This window comes from Mytilus edulis, chromosome 3 (genome assembly GCF_963676685.1).
Source record: "Mytilus edulis chromosome 3, xbMytEdul2.2, whole genome shotgun sequence".
Lineage (NCBI taxonomy): Eukaryota > Metazoa > Mollusca > Bivalvia > Mytilida > Mytilidae > Mytilus > Mytilus edulis.
The window spans coordinates 21,770,085-21,788,501 of NC_092346.1; the positions used below are offsets into that span (position 1 = coordinate 21,770,085).

General features: G+C 30.9%; 1 protein-coding gene across 24 annotated transcripts in view; it reads left to right on the plus strand.

Annotated features, from left to right (window-relative positions):
* LOC139514211 (uncharacterized) overlaps positions 1-18,417 on the plus strand; it is a 96,082-nt gene that overhangs the window by 19,761 nt on the left and 57,904 nt on the right. For 5 of the 24 annotated variants that reach the window (XM_071303045.1, XM_071303038.1, XM_071303037.1 and 2 more), the window contains 6 exons: positions 362-415; positions 2,220-2,264; positions 3,861-3,935; positions 9,168-9,203; positions 12,523-12,729; positions 14,706-14,880. In XM_071303045.1, the coding sequence (XP_071159146.1) occupies positions 362-415; positions 2,220-2,264; positions 3,861-3,935; positions 9,168-9,203; positions 12,523-12,729; positions 14,706-14,880 (592 nt within the window). The remainder of the gene's footprint in view (positions 1-361; positions 416-2,219; positions 2,265-3,860; positions 3,936-9,167; positions 9,204-12,522; positions 12,730-14,705; positions 14,881-18,417) is intronic. The other 19 variants (XM_071303044.1, XM_071303050.1, XM_071303055.1 and 16 more) reach the window with 7 other exon arrangements.

Consider the following 18,417-nt stretch of genomic DNA (forward strand, 5'->3'; position numbering starts at 1 on the left):
TTTATAATGTAGTTTTAAGTCATTGGTTAGTAAAGATACATATACATATAAAGATGTCTGAGCATTGTTGGTGGATAAAACAAAGTAGACTAGATAGGTGGATATTTTCTGCAATAACAAAGTAAAGTTATTGAATTAATGTTGGCAAATATTGTCCCAAAGTAAAACATTTACTGCACAAAGTTTATGAAAAATGATCTTTGAAAGAGTCTATAATTGAACCAGTGTTGTTATGATGACATCTTGAAAATTTGACGATGATGATAGATTTAACCATATTTATGTCCTTGTTATAGATTATGAAATTACTTATGTTTTCTTTTTACATTCTATGCTAATTGTTTCATCTGATTTTCCTCAGAATTAAGAGCAGCAGAAGAAGTAGAGCGACTAAGAAAACAAAAAGAAGAAGAAGGTAATACATAATACTTTATACAGATTTTACCTTTATTCATCTTTATTCATCTTTCTTTAGAAAAGTTGTATCTCATCACTACAGTGCTAGCTTACCGAAGATATATATTTATGTCTGAACATTTTTTTCATGCAAAATTGCAGGGTTTATTTCCCTTATACCTGTGAGAGAGATAAGAATCACCACCTTTAACAAGCAAATAAACAACAAGAGGTTCAGAATCATTTTATTCTGACTATAACTATAAAGAACAGTTTCAAAGTACCTCATCTTGCAATTCGCTATTAAGAGTATCCATCAACTACACCAAAATTAGAAATATTGATAAGCTGACACCTTAGTTTAAAATAGAAAGAAAGGTATAAGGAAACTTAATTAAGATGTGGGATAAACACCAGTAATCACAGATAAGCCTTTTAAAGTTTGTTTATCCTTGCAGGTATAAAGCCTAAATTGACCTGCATAACCTATATATTTTTGAAAGTTTTATTTTTAGCTGTATATAAAAAAAGATATATGCTGTGATTTGGAAATTAATAACTCCCAGCTTTTAACAATATGACTTAAAGTCTCCAGATCAAACATATTGGTCCCATTAGTCCCTTACACCTAAGTTCATAGGACGTTATGTATAGAAAGTGAATTGTCCTAAAAATGGAAATTGCAAATGTCCATTTAAAGACACAGATGTCCTATATAAAAGCACAAACATTCTACACAAGACACACTTAGGTGGATTTTTCAAATCCTGGTTACCAATGTAACAGTACAGCAAGACACATTATTCCAACTCCTGAATGTTGCATGCTTAGTGAAGATTGCTGAAAAAGCAGCAATTTTTATTTAAAGTCTTTAGTGTGACCAGGTTGGTAATTAAACACACTACGGCTATACATAGATATGGTCTGTTTAAATAAAGAAGACAAGTACTTATGGAAGATTATTAATATTTGCTATGGTCTGTGTAAATAAAGAAGTACTTATGGAAGATTATTGATATTTGGTATGCTGTTGTATAAGATTATTGATATTTGGTATGCTGTTGTATAAGCATCCTAATGCAAGATAATAGGAACTTTTAGATTGTCCAAATGAAAAGTTTTTTTCTAAATAAATAATTGCAAGAATTACTAAACTATACCTTGCATGTTTGATTTTCTGATACTCAAAATCTTGTTCTTTGAGCAAGCATTACTTGTGTTCTCAGTCGGTTTTATGTCTGGGAATTGAAAGTTCCAAAATAAGAAAATAGTGGGTTATTCTTTTCATTTGATAGACCTAGATTTGTATTAATAAGATAGCACTGTATTTATGTTATACATATAGTTCTGAGTGTGAACTTCTCAATTTATGTCTTTCTTTCTTCTATTTTTCTGTAATTTTCATCATAAAATTATCTGTTACAATTTTGATTAACTTTTATAGATATTCTGCAACTCTGTCATTTTCATTACTTGTAGAACTATAACAAAGTTTCTCAGAACCTTTAGGTTTCCTCTTTTAGTGCTCTAAGTAGAAATGCTGTACCATCACATGTAACTTGTTTAAATAACTGTCATATATTTGATGAAAGTTTCCAAATTCTCCTGCCTAAAAATAATTAACGATTCTGTTAACTTCCATTTATAAAGTTTCACTTATACTTTTACTAAGACCACATTTCCTTTGAGCTAAATACAAATGAAATAGTCTGGTTAACTACAGTACTAGTATTTAAAGAGCAAAGTCAGAAAATATCAAAAGATCTGTTGAAATACCATTTAATGTATACATACAATTTGACTATTGATGTACTTTATGATAGAGCTCCTGAGAAAGTTAGCTTTGTTAAGGAAAACAAGCATGGCCAGTAAGTATAGCTGTTTGATAGCATGAGCTGCATGGTGAATAGGGGGTTGTTTGAATTGTAATCATAACAAATTATATCAATTTCATCGGAATTTATTTTAGGATATAAACCTGTGATATTGTTTTAGTCAGTTATATTGTATATATTGTTTTAATACATTACTAATAAATCAGTTCAGTATTTTTTTTAATACTTGTTTTTACAAAATAAAGCAAAATGTTAAGAATGATAAAAAAGGAAAACATTCATTTTATTTTCAAAAAAGCGATTTAATTATAACATATTTAAGTTCTTCCATGTCTTCTTTATGTTTAATATATAGTTTGAATCTTTAAATGTTTTTTTTCACTGAACTTACATTCTGATAATTTTCTTCTTTCTTCTAGCATTGCTACATGTATATCTGCTAACCATCCATGACTCATACTCTAACAAGCACTCTGTAAGCATGTTGTTGTGTTATTTATTTAGATTGAAGGTGAAGGCAGGTTTTGAGTGAATTGCAGACTGTTGCTTTTAAGTTGAAAATTAAAGAAACAATTTTAATCAAAAGGTTGAATTAGACTGTATCAATATTTTCAGTGACTTCCATATAAGTACAAATCATGCCTTAAACTATTATGTGTTATTGTTGTGTTGTTTTTTCATGCCTCATACCACTTAGTTGAGCATACAATATAACCATGTCAGTCATTTCATTTAAAATTTGAAATAAACAGGTAAACATACTCTTTGGTTAGGTTGGATTGAGTCCTAAAACAACTTATTGTAAGGAAATTTTGAACAGGCAGGGATCACTGAATCACTGACCAAATATTCTCTGACTTAAGGTCAAGTAACAGTAAATGGGCTATGTCACAGATTTCAGTAAAATTTTGCATACAACTCTGAGAGGATATGGACTTCAACTGAAAATCGATTTTCAGTTGTAGTTCAAAGAGCCAAAGTTGCATGCACAATTTTAGAAAAATTTGCTACATAGCCTTTTTACAGTTACTTGACTTTAAATGGTAAGGTACAGTGACTGTAAAATGAAATATATATTAGACATCTTGCAATCATGATGAAAAGGAATGCATAGTTTGGATCATAATGAATTTTCCTAACAAAAGTTTGTTACAAAAATGTCAATTTTCATTGTTTTAACAAATGACATTCATATTTTGTTACTTTTTAGAACTAGTTTCGGTATTGGTTCATATGAATTTAACATTTCATTATGGTATGTGCAGGAAATGAATTCTGCAAAAACTATTTTGAAAGTTTAATGTTTGTAAGAAAGATAGTTTCCTGTATGTTGAATCTAAGATATTTTCATGGAATTTACTTCACTTTGTGATTTTGTATGCATAATAATGCAGATTAAATTGAGCACATATGCTCCTATTTATAAATAATATCAACCCTATGAGTGAACACTCTGTTTTAAATGCATGTAGTTTTTGTTGCTCACTTTGTAAGTTTTTTTGCAACTACAGTTTTAATCTGAAAGTATACCTAGCAGTGATCAAAGGTTATTTAAACTAGGGTACCGGTAATTATATATAATGTTGCCAAAAATTTTTAGGCTCTAAAACAATTGTTTTGCCTTGACAGGATTGTCAACAAGTGTGTTGGATTTTCAAGATTTACTGGAGAAATATTGTAAATTGTTTCATCTCAGTCCATACGGTAAAATTTGCATCATATAACATTTTATAATCAGATATAAAAGTAGATACATCTTTAATTTATATATATCAGCTTTAGATTACTGCTTGTAGAATAGTAAGTATTTAGATTGAGTTGTCTCCCTTTGATTGAATGCACAAGGTAAAATGTCATTTTCATTTTAAATAAAGATAGAAGTTTAATTTCTAAAAGGCTTATTTACCTAAACAGCAACACATATAGCAGGATACAAATCTTTTGGGTTTATTATCCAACAATTACAGTGGCAAGCACATAAACCATTTGTATAAGCAAACATAACTCATTCTGCATGTGTTGTGTCCAAAACTTTTTCTAGATTTACCTTCATAATGAATGCTCAAACACCAACAGATGAAAGTCAAGGGTACAGAACTTGAACATGTAAGGAGCTATATGACCAAAGACTGAAAGAGGATCTGACAAGAATAGACAAATTTAACTTTGTACTTTTAAATTTCACCCAGTCTTTAAAAAATATGAAGTATCAAGGAAGATTATTTTATAGATGGTGATTTATATTAATTTCCCATATTGATAAATTCTAATGATCTCACTTATGAAATAACTTGTTTATTTTCACCCTTGAGACTTTCCCCGTCTAGGACCCTGACTTGAGACTTCAAACTGGAGATTTGGTCCTTGAAACTTAAAAGCTAATTGATTATGTATGTCATATTTCAAAAGTCTTGAGTGAATTTCAACCTATTTCTTGATTCACAACTATTGTAAAATCTGCATCAGTCTTCTCAAGTGATGATCTGCCATTTTGACAACTGTTACATATTATATTCATAAGCCAAAAAAGTACAGTATACATAAAGTGAATCCAACTTAAGCCAGTACCAGGGAAAAATAATAATATTCTGTTTCTATACAATTAAAAGTATAACTAATTACCCAATTTGAATATATAAAGAGTAAGATCACTTGTAACTAAATGCCTCTATTATATGTATTAAACTTGTGCTACACACTTTTCAATCCATGTATCGTTCAGTCATGCATTGTCATTTTTTTATTCAAATATGACAATTAGTTATACTATAATTATTGAGCCTTTGACCATAATGAATATTCTAATCTTAAGGACAAACTTATCATAAAATACGATACAGCTGTTCCTTAGTTTCATTTTATAATTTAAATTTAATTATTTATAATTATCAAGACCCTCCCATATTTTGACAGTAAAACTTTCAAGTCTTTTTATATGTTTTTTGTATCAAATTGTTAATGAAAATCTCAAGTTCTATAGGTATTTTATTAAATATCATTAGATATGTCTTGGTTTCGTTAATGAACAAAAAATGACTAATCAGTTTACATCCATGACGTGCAGATTATAATTAAATATTTAAGTGAAGGATGTGATTTAAACATTTATCATTGTTACTTATAGCTGATATCAAATTTTAACATCAAACTTTGTATCAAGATAAACTTTATAATAGAATAAATTGTATAATATTAAATAGAAAATTCTATGATTTATGATGTGATCATTCAACTTAAATGTTTAATTTAGATCCAAGATTAAAACATCACTGTTTTTAAAACATATTCAATGAGATTAATAAATAATTCAAATGCCAAATTATTAAAGTGAAAGCTTCTTGTAAATCATTAAAAGTTTATTGGAAATTTATATATAGAATACTTTTATTGACATAAATTGACATTAAAAGTATTTTTCTTTGAAGTTTTAGGTTGATTTATAGTACTTCTTTTGTTCATTCAACCTTAGACCATACAAGTTTCATTTCAGCCCTTAGCTGTTTTTTATAAGTTGATAATTTTACCAGGATGGCAGAAAAATGAAAAATGCCAGCATGTGATGATAGTGTTTGGAATGTTGAGTGAATCTTTTAAAGTTTAAATTAAAATATTTATATCAATTACTACCCATTTTCAATCAAATTTAGTTCCAGTCATTTATTTTGTTACTGTAATTGGGCCTTATCTATGCAATCATGAAAGGATTTACCCCTGTTTGGCTTATTAAATTTAGCAAGCTAGGAATTTTCCATATGGTCCATTTATTGCAGGTTTATTTGCCAGAAGGAAATTCACCCAGGGTGAAAAAAATAGTTAATTAATGCTGATTTTATTATGTGAATTGAATAAGGTATTTATCTTCTTCCTATTTTATGACTGTGTCAAGGAAACCACACAAATATTCTTTAATTCATCAGACCTCTGTAATAATAAACTAAGATTAAAACCTTAGTCTTGATAATATTTGTATTGGGTTTTGTACAAATTTTAGGATAACTATTTCAAAATTTTTAAGTTAAATTTACTAAATCCAACTTGGTTTAAAAGACATAAATAGTTTAACCAGACAAAGAAACATCAGTAAGATCTTTGATTTCATTTTGCACTTTGACCCCTTTTTTTATAAGCTAACCTGGCCTTAACATAGGACTGTAAAGGAAATACATACAAATGTCTTTTTTTTTAGAGAACCACTTGATGGAATGACACCAAACATGGGATGAATTTTTCTCATGAGGTGTTGACCATGTGTTGTTACCTTGAACCCGATCCATCATCCAAGATGGCCACCAACAGGGGACTTAGTTTAAATTAGGATCCTTAGGGAAATACATACAAATGTCTTCTTTTGGAGAACCACTGAATGGAATTTAACCAAACATGGCATGAATGTTCTTTATGAGGTGCTGACCAAGTGTTGTTTCTTTGAAGCAGATCCATTGTCCAAGATGGCCGTCAGCTGTGGACTTACTTTAACATAGGACCCTAAGGGAAATACATACAAATGTCTTCTTTTAGAAAACCACTGAATGGAATTTAACCAAACATGGCATAGATGTCCCTCATGAGGTGCTGACCAAGTGTTGTTACTTTAAAGCCAATCTATCATCCAAGATGGTCACGAACAGGGGACTTAGTTTAACATAGGACCCTAAGGGAAATACATACAAATGTCTTCTTTTAGAGAACCACTGAATGGAATGAAACCAAACATAACATGAATGTTCCTCATAAGGTTCTGACCAAGTGTGGTTACTTTGAAGCCCATTCATTATCCAAGATGGCTGCCAAGGGGGGGTGGGGGACTTTGTTTAACATAGGACCCTATGGACAATGCAATCAAATGTCTTCTTTTAGAGAACCACTAAATGTAATGAAACCAAACATGACATGTATTTTCCTTATGAGGTGCTGACCAAGTGTTATTACTTTGCTTATTTTAACATAGGACCCTAAGGGAAATACATACAAATATCATCTTTTAGAGGACATCTTAATGGAATGAAACCAAACATGGCATACATGTTCCTTATAAGGTGTTTCTACTTTGTTGCCAATTTTCTGTTCAAGATGGCCACCAGGTTTTTGATGAGACTGTGACTTTTGTCGCAGAAAGCTCGACAAAGGGATAATGTTCCAGCGCAGCGGTTGTGGCGTTAGCTTACTTCTTAAAAGTTTTGTATTTTAGAAGGTGTAAGACCTGGATGCTTCATACTTTGTATATAGATGCCTTATGTTACGAAGATTCCGTCTGTCACATTTCAATTGACCTTGACCAATAATTTGATGGTTCAGTGACAACTTGAAAGAAAAATTAAAATTTTTTGTAATGTTAACTTCTCTCTTAATATGAGTATTAGGATAACTATATTTGTTATGTGCTTTCCTTGCAAGGTCCTTGTGCCCGTCAGACAGATTTCACTTGAACTTAACCTCATTTCATGGATCAGTGAACAAGGTTAAGTTTTGGAGGTAAAGTCCATACCTCAGATACTACAAACAATAGGTCTAGTATATTTGGTGTATGGAAGGATTGTACAGTGTACATGTCCAACTGACAGGTGTCATCTTATCTTGACCTCATTTTCATGGTTTAGTGGTTATTGTTAAGTTTTTGTGTTTCATCTGTTTTTCTTATACAGTATGCAATAGGTCTACTATAGTTGGTATATGGAATGATTGTTTGGTATACATGTCCAACTGGCAGGTGTAATATAATCTGACCTTGACCTCATTTTCATGGTTAAGCGGTCAAAGTAAAGTTTTTGAGATTTGGTCTTTTTTCTAATATGATATGTTATAGGTAAAATATATTTGGTGTATGGAAATATTTTATGATGATCATGTCAATCTGGCAGATTTTATTTGACCTTGACTTCATTTTCACGGTTCTTGCGCAGTGTTTAGTTTTTGTGGTATCTGTTATGAATTTTATCTATTTTTACATGATTTCCAAAACCAAAGAAGAGTCAGATGAGGGACACAGCCTCTAGTTACTTTTGTATGCTAAGTAAAGAAAATTAATAACTATAGAGTGAAAAGTTCGGAGAAGCACAGTTTTGATACTAGAGATTGTATTTGCTCATTCAAGAAATTGAAAGCTAATATCAGCTACTTTTAGAATGATTTTATTTAATTTCCTAGGGAGCAACAACAACAAAACTGTCCATTTCTACTCTAATGTTGTTCAAAATACAACTGATGTTGCAATTTCAAATATAATGTTTCCAAAGCTATAGGAGCATGTGATATTAGAACTTTGAGTATTGAAAATGAGAAATTCCTGATGCAATTGTGTGTTTTTAGACATCTCAAATAGCTGTAAATATGTTTATCTGTTTTAAGTAATATGAACAAAATATAAATTGATATTTTATTGATTTCGTTGTTGTTTTCCTTATATCCAGTGGCAAAATTTTCATGCATATTCAGATAAGAACATGTAACTACATCTAGACAGGATGAAGGGCAGGGATTTTCATTTGCATTTGAAAATGGGAATATGTTTAATAGGGTCAGAAACCTAGTCTTGCATCAGGCCAAAGAGTTGTTGCAATATGGCTCTTTGTCATGCAAAAAGGGTGGGACTCTTTCTACATGAGGTACTAGATTTGATGTCCTCATTCTTACTTCACCTATCTGTTTATACAGCTGCCTGAGCCAAAAGAACACCAAAATTAGGGAATGGTCAGATGAGAAATTTCGAAAAAAGATATTTCCATACTCTCAGCAATCGGCTGGGTTACCCAATTTTGAGAAATTTCACTTTTAAAAATAAGTCATTATGTACTACTGCAAACCTTTTATACATCTATAAAACAAAATAAAATTGTTTTAAAAACATTTGCAGCACATTCCTTTTGTTCATGGATTAACATCATGCATTATAGAAAGTAAAAACATAGTTTTAATAAATAATCCATTTGAATTGAACAGAAGAAGAGCTCTCAGTGAAATCTGTATCAGTTATAGGTAATCTAGCATGTTTTGTTTCCCCTATAGGTAATCTAGCATGTTTTGTTTCCCCTATAGGTAATATAGCATGTTTTGTTTCCCCTATAGGTAATCTAGCATGTTTTGTTTCCTTTTATATACAAGTACATCAGTCATAGGTCTAGCATGTTTTGTTTGGTCAAGTATGGCCATGTGGACTGTACAAATCAGCAATAAAGTTCACTTTGCATTCCAGTTATCCCAAACAAATGCTTTTGATACGACCCTTCGTATAATGGTATGATGTCGTCATCTCAGTCGTTTGTGTTGTCGTCGTTCGAAGACACTTTGGTTTCCGGATAATAACTTTAGTTTAAGTAAATAGATCTTAATGAAATTTTTTTCAGAAGGTTCAATACCACAAAAGGAAGGTTGGGATTTATTTTGGGGATGATGGTCAGAACTGTTTAGGAATAAGGGGCCCAAAAGGGGCCAAAACAAGCATTTTTCTAGTTTCAGGATAATAACTTGTTTACCAGTATTTCAATTGCTCTGAAAGTATACTGCAATGTTTAAAATCACAAGTAGAAGGTTTGGATTCATTTAAGGGGTTATGGGGCCAAAGTTTAGGAATTAAGGGCCAAAAAGGGGCCAAAACAAGCATTTTTCTAGTTTCCAGACAATACCTTGTGTGTAATTGCATGGATCACTCTGAAATTGTTCCACAATGTACCATATCACAAAGGGGAGGCTGGGATTAAGTTTTGGGTTAATTGCCCAAAATATGTAGAAATTAAGGGCCAAAAAACGGCCAAAAAGAAGCATGTTTCTAGTTTCCAAACAATCATGACAATAACTTGTGTTTAAGTGTATGGATCTCTCTGAAATTGTACTACAAGGTTCAATATTACAAAGGAAAGCAGGGATTGAGTTTAAGGGTTATTGCTCCAAGGGGGGGGGTTTCAATAAATTGGGGGGGGGGATCTCAGTTTACCATTTTTTGTAAGGGATTTTTTTTTTTTTTTCAACATTTTTTCAAATTTCAAATTTTGAAAAGTTTCAATAAGAAATATTCAATTGCACAGTATTGTGCAATAGATGTGTTAGATCTTGAACCACATTAATTTTGTGGCAAAAACCTATATTATGTCAAAAATTTGATCACAATCAAAATTCAGACGGTATCAAGCTTGAATATTGTGACCAAATTTGTCCCAACTGTTCAGGGTTCGACCACTGGGGTCGTATAAAGCTGCACCCTGCGGAGCACCTGGTTCAGTTTAATGTTCTATGCACAATTGATGTTGTATAAGCAACTTTTTTTTATCTCACATGGTGTAAAAGCACTCTTAATGAACAGTACATTTCAATACACGATGACAAGGATAACAATTAGCAAAATTTTAGAAAAGTTTGAAATCATGCACTGATGGATTATCATTAATCCATATCAGAGTTAAATAAAATTTATATGAAAGATGTTCATTAGCAATGTCTCACTTTAGTTTGAAGATCTGAATTGATGGAATATTTTTGGTATAATTTATATATACCGGTAGATATTTATCAATGGTGCTCATAACACATCTTCTTATATCTATTTACTCAAAAATAAGTTAGCAATGGTTCAAATATTTTTATGTGAGTTATGCCCTTGGAAATGTAAACTACTAATCTTTGGTCTCAGAAGTTCATCTATAGCAATCACTAGCCTGTCAAGTATGAGGCCTGAGTTTGAACCCCACATTGGTTGGTGTGTTTAAGTCTGTTATTGAATGCCTAGGATAGTCAGTTTTCCTGCATTAGGTTGGTGGTTCTCGCTGGGCACTCCTGCTTCCTCAATGAACAACCCCTCTTTCCCAACGCACACACACACACACAATATAGCTAAACATGTTGGAAGTGGATTAACACCAACAATTAATTAGTTAAGTTACGTTGACTCTCACAGCTATAATTCTTATTTGATAAACAATAAGGATGATTTGCCAATGATGAACTACTTGTAATCACCATTGTCTAAATGATGTGGATTTAAGCTTAAGAGTGTCCTAAATCTGGGACAATGGTGGTATAGGACAGCATATGAATCAACTGAAAATAAAATCACTTGAAAACAGGTAACGTTGGCATGAAGCACCTGCAGATTCTGAAAGCTAGTTTGAAGCCGCTAACTGATACATATAAAGCATCTTCTTCTTTAGAACCACTGAACTAATAAAATTAAGAATTTGCTAGATATATTCCTATGAAAGTCCTTATTAAGTATTGTTACCGTAAATGTTGTAGATTTAGAATTAGATTTAGATTTAGATTTAGCGAGTTGAGGACTAAGTTTACTTAAAACCCTATGGGAAATTACATATTGTTTTCTTTTCAAAAACAGACCAAGTGAAATACGAAAAAAACCCATGTAGAAATGTTTTCTGAAGGAAATTTATTACCAAGTGTTAATACTTGGGTTTTAAATGAAAATCCAAAATGGCTTATTGGGGCCATATAAGAGAGTCCAATTGATTTGAAATGCAAAGATTTTTTTTCAAGAACTATTGAACCACTGCATGTGAACCAAACTTGACAGATGTTTGTGTTAAATCCTTAACAAATGTTGGAACTTTGATGTTTTCATGATTGGAAATTCAATATGGCCCCAACAACGTTTACATTGAAATCCTATGGAAAAATACATTTTGCTTTTTATTCCAAAATAGACTTAATGACATCTTTTATTAGTATTAGTATTCTTAGTAGTTTCAAACTTTAATTTTGATTATTAGACATGAAATCTTTTTGTTTCTTATGATTTATTTTATCAGTTATACCATATGTAATTTTTGGCAATATATTTTACACAAAGAATTTTTTATAAGTGATAGATTTATGTAAAATAAAGACATTACAGTCCTTTGAATATCAATGAAGATGAAATTATGATTTTTTCAAACTTAACCTATTCTTAAATATGTTTGTTTAAAGTTAGGTCATCATTTAAAGTCTATTTTATACTAATGTAAATAATCTCAGGTACCAAATCAAATCAAGAATATTGTTACTCTCTTGATGTATATTTCATACAGACATATGGCATTTAAGGGGGTAGACCTTGGCTCAGGGAGATAACTCTTTAAATCAGTTAAGCGTTTGTAAAAGTCAAGTTCATCAATGTTTTGTATAAAGCATTTACCTGAAACAGATTAAAAATAATCTATGTAACCTAGAAGCTTAGAATATGTTTTTGAAAATGGTTGACACAAACGTACTGATGATTTTAAGAGTTATTTCCCTTAACCTAAGTCTACCTCCTTAAAATTCAACTATATATTATAATTTAAAATGTTTAATCAATTAATATCTTCAGCTGAACTTGAAGTAAAACGAGGGACACTGTCTCGCCTACAAAAACATGAAGAAAAGAGACAGCAAAGGGAGATAACAGCAGCTGCAGCTAAAGCTGAACTTGAGTCAAAAACTAAAATTCCAGAAAAAGATGATGATGTTTCCAGTGAAGTCTCCTCAGAAGATTTGGAGGAGTATATGGACTCAGTATTTCAGGTTGTTAAAAGAGGTAAGATCTGGGAACTGCTTCCAAAGATCACACAACTGAACTGATAGCATAAGTTCACAATCTGTTATTAATATATTAAAACAACTAACAAGGAATTCAAATTATATATCTACTTTTGATACAAAAACTCAGAAAAACAAAGATTATGAAACTGAAATCAATTTTAAATGTAAAAGACAGACTAGTTTGTCAAATATAAAAAAGAAGATGTGGTATGATTGATAATGATTCAATTCTCCACAAGAGACCAACTGACAGAGAAATTAACAACTGTAGGTCACCTAACAACCTTCAACAATGAGCAAAGCATAGTCAGCTATAGAAAAGGCTTAACTCATCAAATAGAAATACATCTAACAAAAACAGAGTATATGTAGTAGGGATGTTTACCTTCCAACTACAAAAAGACTACTGTTTTGTTTGAATCACCTATTGAATTTCATATAAAACAAGGATTTAAAAGAAAATCTTAGTATTTTTTGGAGAATTTTGAAGTTTTTGAAAGAAGCAGACAAAACACACGTCTGGCGTAAATACAAAATTTAATCCTGATATCTATGATGAGTTTATTTACAACCACTGGGTTAATGCTACTGCTGGTGGAGTTTTAATTCCCTGAGGGTATCATCAGCCCAGTAGTCAGCACTTCTGTTCTGACACAAATTATCATTGATATGGTCATATTTATAAATTAACTGTTTACAAAACTTTTGAGTTTTTAAATTATTAGGGCTTTTCTACCTCAGGAATAGATTACTTTAGATGTATTTGGCAAAACTTTTAGGAATTTGGTCCTCAATGCTCTCCAACTTCGTAAATTATTTGGACTTTTTAACTTTTTGGGAATTGAGCGTCACTGATGAGTCTATTGTAGACGAAACACGCGTCTGGCATAAATACAAAATTTTATCCTGGTATCTATGATGAGTTTAGTTGATACAAAAAAGTATTACTCAAGAAAACCATTTCTGAAGTGGACCACTTTATAATTGTACTGCTTAGCACTAACATCCTAGAAAGTATTTGGAGCATGAATATCTGAGCTTCCTTACTATGGTTCTTTTAAATCTATCTTTTGAATTGGTGTAAAGTGTAAATGCATGTCGAACAGGTAAATCAAACCTTTACCTAATTTTCATTTTAAGGTTGATTTATCCATATTCTAAAGTACTAAGTAATTTAAGGTGAGATTTTATAGTTTGATTATTCCCCTATTTGAGATTTTTGTACTTTAATTGAATTCTACAGAGTAGATGGTTGTGGTTAGGTTTGTGGTTTTTGTACAGTACCATCAGGGAATAATTGTATTAAAGATGTTTAAGTAGATGGATAGAAGTTGGTGATTATATGATGATACAAAGACAAATGATTATAACAGGACATTAAGGCTCTGTGTACTTTCACCTATAAGTTTATTCTTAAAAATTGTGACTTGGATGGAGAGTTGTCTCCTTGGCACTCATACCACATCTTCTTATATCTTTATATTATGCAAATATTCACGTTCACTACAAAAATATATGATTTTTGTCTCACCTGCCTCAATGAAGTTGAAAAAGCGATACTAATGGGTGCTGTTTCTGACTGTTTGTGGCAGTGGTGGTATCGTCAATAATATAATACATTGTAATTTGGTATGTTTAAGGCGTTCCACTATAGCTAGTGTATGGTATGCAGTTGAATAAGCATTGGTACATCTCATTACCATGATTTTTTATCCTTTCACCTCAGTCTTGTCTATTGACTTTGAAATTTTTGTTTTCAAAAGTTTATATGTTAAAGTTTATGTAATAAATGTAACATAATGTAAGTTTTAGATGAACCACCAATGATAAGTATTTTAATGTTTTAAGAAATGCATGAAGACATTTTTTATTTTCAAATTGGCCCAAGATTATCTTTTTAAGTCAGTTTTGAATAAACTTTTCAATTTTGTCAAGAATGAAATAAATGATATGATACATTAAATCTTTTAGAAAAATCAAGATCCTCATCATATTGGAAAAAACTGAGACCATTGATTAACCAAGCAAGGCTACAAGATATAGAAAGAACACAGCAACAAGTCAAGGCAAGGAAAGCTTTGAAAGAAAGAGGAAAGAAAGAAAAACTAGAACAAGAGTCAAAAAAGAACAGGAAGGCCACAGAAAAGTATGTTGATCATGTTTTATTATCCTTATCAATGCTTTTTCCCATTTATAGTTATAATTCAATCATGTTTACTTTGTCCAACAGTTATTTCATGATTCTTTTGATAATATCTATATTCAAAATTGTCTGTTTATAAAATACTATTTTAGTAATATATCAACTATATTTATTCTATGGATTTAAATTGCAAAAAGAGTTCATCTGACCTTGAATGCATTTTCATGGATCATTGATAATGCAAAAATTGTGTGATTACTTGTAGTAGATCCTTAATTTATATTCTTGCCTCAAAGCACCAAAAAATCAGTTATGATTTGTTATGCAGGCAAGTCATTTCTTGGTGACCACTTTTGTTATTACATATAAAAAGATCATTAGAATGCATTATTTATTAGATAGGCATTTGAGTCAGTTTAAATCACTTAAATTATGACTGAAATGTTGCATTATACCATTTAGCGTTACAGCCAATTTAAAAGTGTACATGCACAAGTATTGATAAAAGTTTCGAATCAGCCGAAATAATAACTGCCAAAATATTTCGTATACCTTATTCAATGAAAATCGCGAAATTTTACACCTGCGAAAATAACCCACTATACGTTATATACGGTATAATCATTTCTTTGGCTAGACAAAATTTTGATATACATATAACTCGTATATACTAACAGCTGAATTTACCCTACTAGATTCTGTAATTTTTCTTGTAGACCTGTATTTTCTTCTTTTTTTTTTTAATGTTGATATATTGATTATGTAAAGTCTTTTTCAGTTGGTTTTATGTTATTGTCTTAATTTAATAACAAATTTAAATTTAGATTTTTGGTCGTATAAATTGACATATTCAGACAATTTAGTTTTGTTCTCTAAAATTTTAGCCCATAAAAGTACAAAAAAGTTACATTAGTTCTGATTAAACATTATATGAGAACATTGTATGATCATCTGAAGTACAATTATGTAAGATTTTAGTTGTTAATTGATGTTCATTATAAAATGACTTTCCTTGTTCTTTATTTGATCGTTTCCTATTGTGGTTAAACACATGTTATTTTGAGAAACAGGTGTGGACTATATTGGAAATATTTTGTACCTGTCACATGAATTTTGCATCCATTTCGATGAAGCGAATATTTTGAAAATGATTGATTGGTTGGTTTTCTGCTGTCAGGAACAAATCAAATTCAAGACAGGTTTTTTTTTGAATTTTTAGAATAATTTGAAAGTGAAATTATTTAAACAAATTATTATGTCTGTGCTTAAACTAAATGTTTTCTTTGATAACTTCATCAATATTGACAAGACAGACTTAACTTCATGTTTTCTGATTTATGTAGAAAATATGTTTCCTTGTTATTCAAAATACATTTTGTCAAAACATATTAACAATTAATCATGATGCAAATAGAAAAACCAATAAAACAATCAAAACTCTAATTATAATTAAATAATAATTTGTATTTCTGTTTTGGAAAATTGATTTTATCATTGTGTGTGGTTTCACAAGTTTCAGTTATTAAATCAGTTGTCAATAATATGATGGCTAAATGATATGTTTCTTTCAAATATCACAATGAAGATACATAGTCTTATTTTTCATTTTAAAAAGATTAAGGTGTTTCTGTTTGCTAGAAATAATTTTTGAAATTACCTAGCTTGCCCATAGAGTCAGGAACTAACCTTGCTCATAGAGCTGATAGCTAACATTGCCCATAGAGTCAGGAACTAACCTTGTGCATAGAGCTGGTAACCAACCTTGCCCATAGAGCTGGTAACTAACTTTCTCATAGAGCAAGGATCTGACTTGCCCTTAGAGTCAGTAACTAACCTTGCCCATAGAGCCAGGAACTAACCTTGCCAATAGAGTCATTAACTAACCTTGCCCATAGAGCTAGTAACTAACCTTGCCCATAGATTCATTAACTAACCTTCCCATAGAGCCAGGAACTAACCTTGCTCTTAGAGTCAGTAACTAACCTTTCCCATAAGATAAAAGGAATGGCAGCCATAATAAATTATAGTTAAGCTTAGCTAGAGGATTCTGTGCCCTAAAGTTTTCACTTGTCTATCTGTATTGTCTGTCAACAATTTTCTATGAAGACAAAAACTCAAAAAGTAGGGTATAACTGCGATAACAGTTATTATACATAAGATGAAGATCAGAATTGTCTTGCGTGTGATGATAATTCATAGAATTGAAGATGTAGGGATTACAATCTGTAAGAGATAAAACTGGAGTAAACTATTTGTATAAAGTAGTGTTGTCAAATCATACTTTTTTGCCTAACCGGTTACTCGTATAATTGTTCGACCAATTAACCGGTTAGCTGGTAGTTTAAGTTAATGGTTGAAGGCCTTATCAAAAGTACCCTACACATCGATGTAAGAAGATGTGGTATAAGTGTCAATGTGACTACATTCCATCCAAGTCATACATTTACGTTTTTATAATACGATGAATGGAAGTTTGGCCTTTGGTTTTATAAGGCTTGTCTGTGAAGATTCCTGTCAAAGTTTGACTTTTAATAATCAAATTATTACACGGTATCAATTATGGCGTTTGTACTAACTTCAAATTGAAAAATAAAAAAAAAACGTCTTGGTCTCGTAGAATTGAATATGTCTGAAACCGATGATTCTTCCATTTTGTCTTGTTGTCTCCAAAAATAATGTGAGGTGTTTCAAATAAAATTGATTAATCCTGATATTCATACCATCAAGTATACATTGATTACATTCACGTTGGTTTGCTTTTTACAGTTTTTGATTTAGCATTTAGTTATGACAAAGACTTGCACGACGCACATTCAGATGTAGGTCTACACAATATAAGATCAAAAGTGAAATAATGAAGTAAATCGTAAAATTTAATCATATTACTGTTTAAAAATTACTGTTAAAAAAATAAGAAACTAATTATGTTTCCTTAAGATCTTGCCCCGAGCTGAGAGACAAGTTTTAATTAATTTAATATTTTTGGATTATACTGGACAATTGATCCGTCAAATTAATTACCATGACAACATTTTTTAAAGAAAACACAACTATTTAATGATTTCAATACAAATTTATATGAAATCTATTTAAATTGAAAAAAAGTCCGGTTAACCAGTTAGCTTTTTTAGTATTCGGTATTCGATCGTTCTACCGGTTAACCGGTTCCGTTGACAACACTAGTATAAAGCTTTATATTTCAGAAGTTAGAAGACCTGGATGCTCCATACCTTGTATTCAGATGCCTTATTTTACCAAGTTTCTGTCTTTCATATGTCAAATGTTCTTTACCTCACTTTCATGATTCAGCTACTGCTTTTAAAAAAAATTAATAGTTACTTTGTTGTGTGAAATACTCACTTGTTATTAGTAAAAGGATAACAATATTTGTTGTCTGGGATCATTGCAAGGTCAACATTCCTGTCAGACTTCATTTCATGGATTAATGATCAAGGTCAAGTTTTAATGGTCAGATCCATATGAAAGTTTGAAGTGCAAAGACTTGTTCAAACAATATCAGATATGGAGGATCGTTGATCT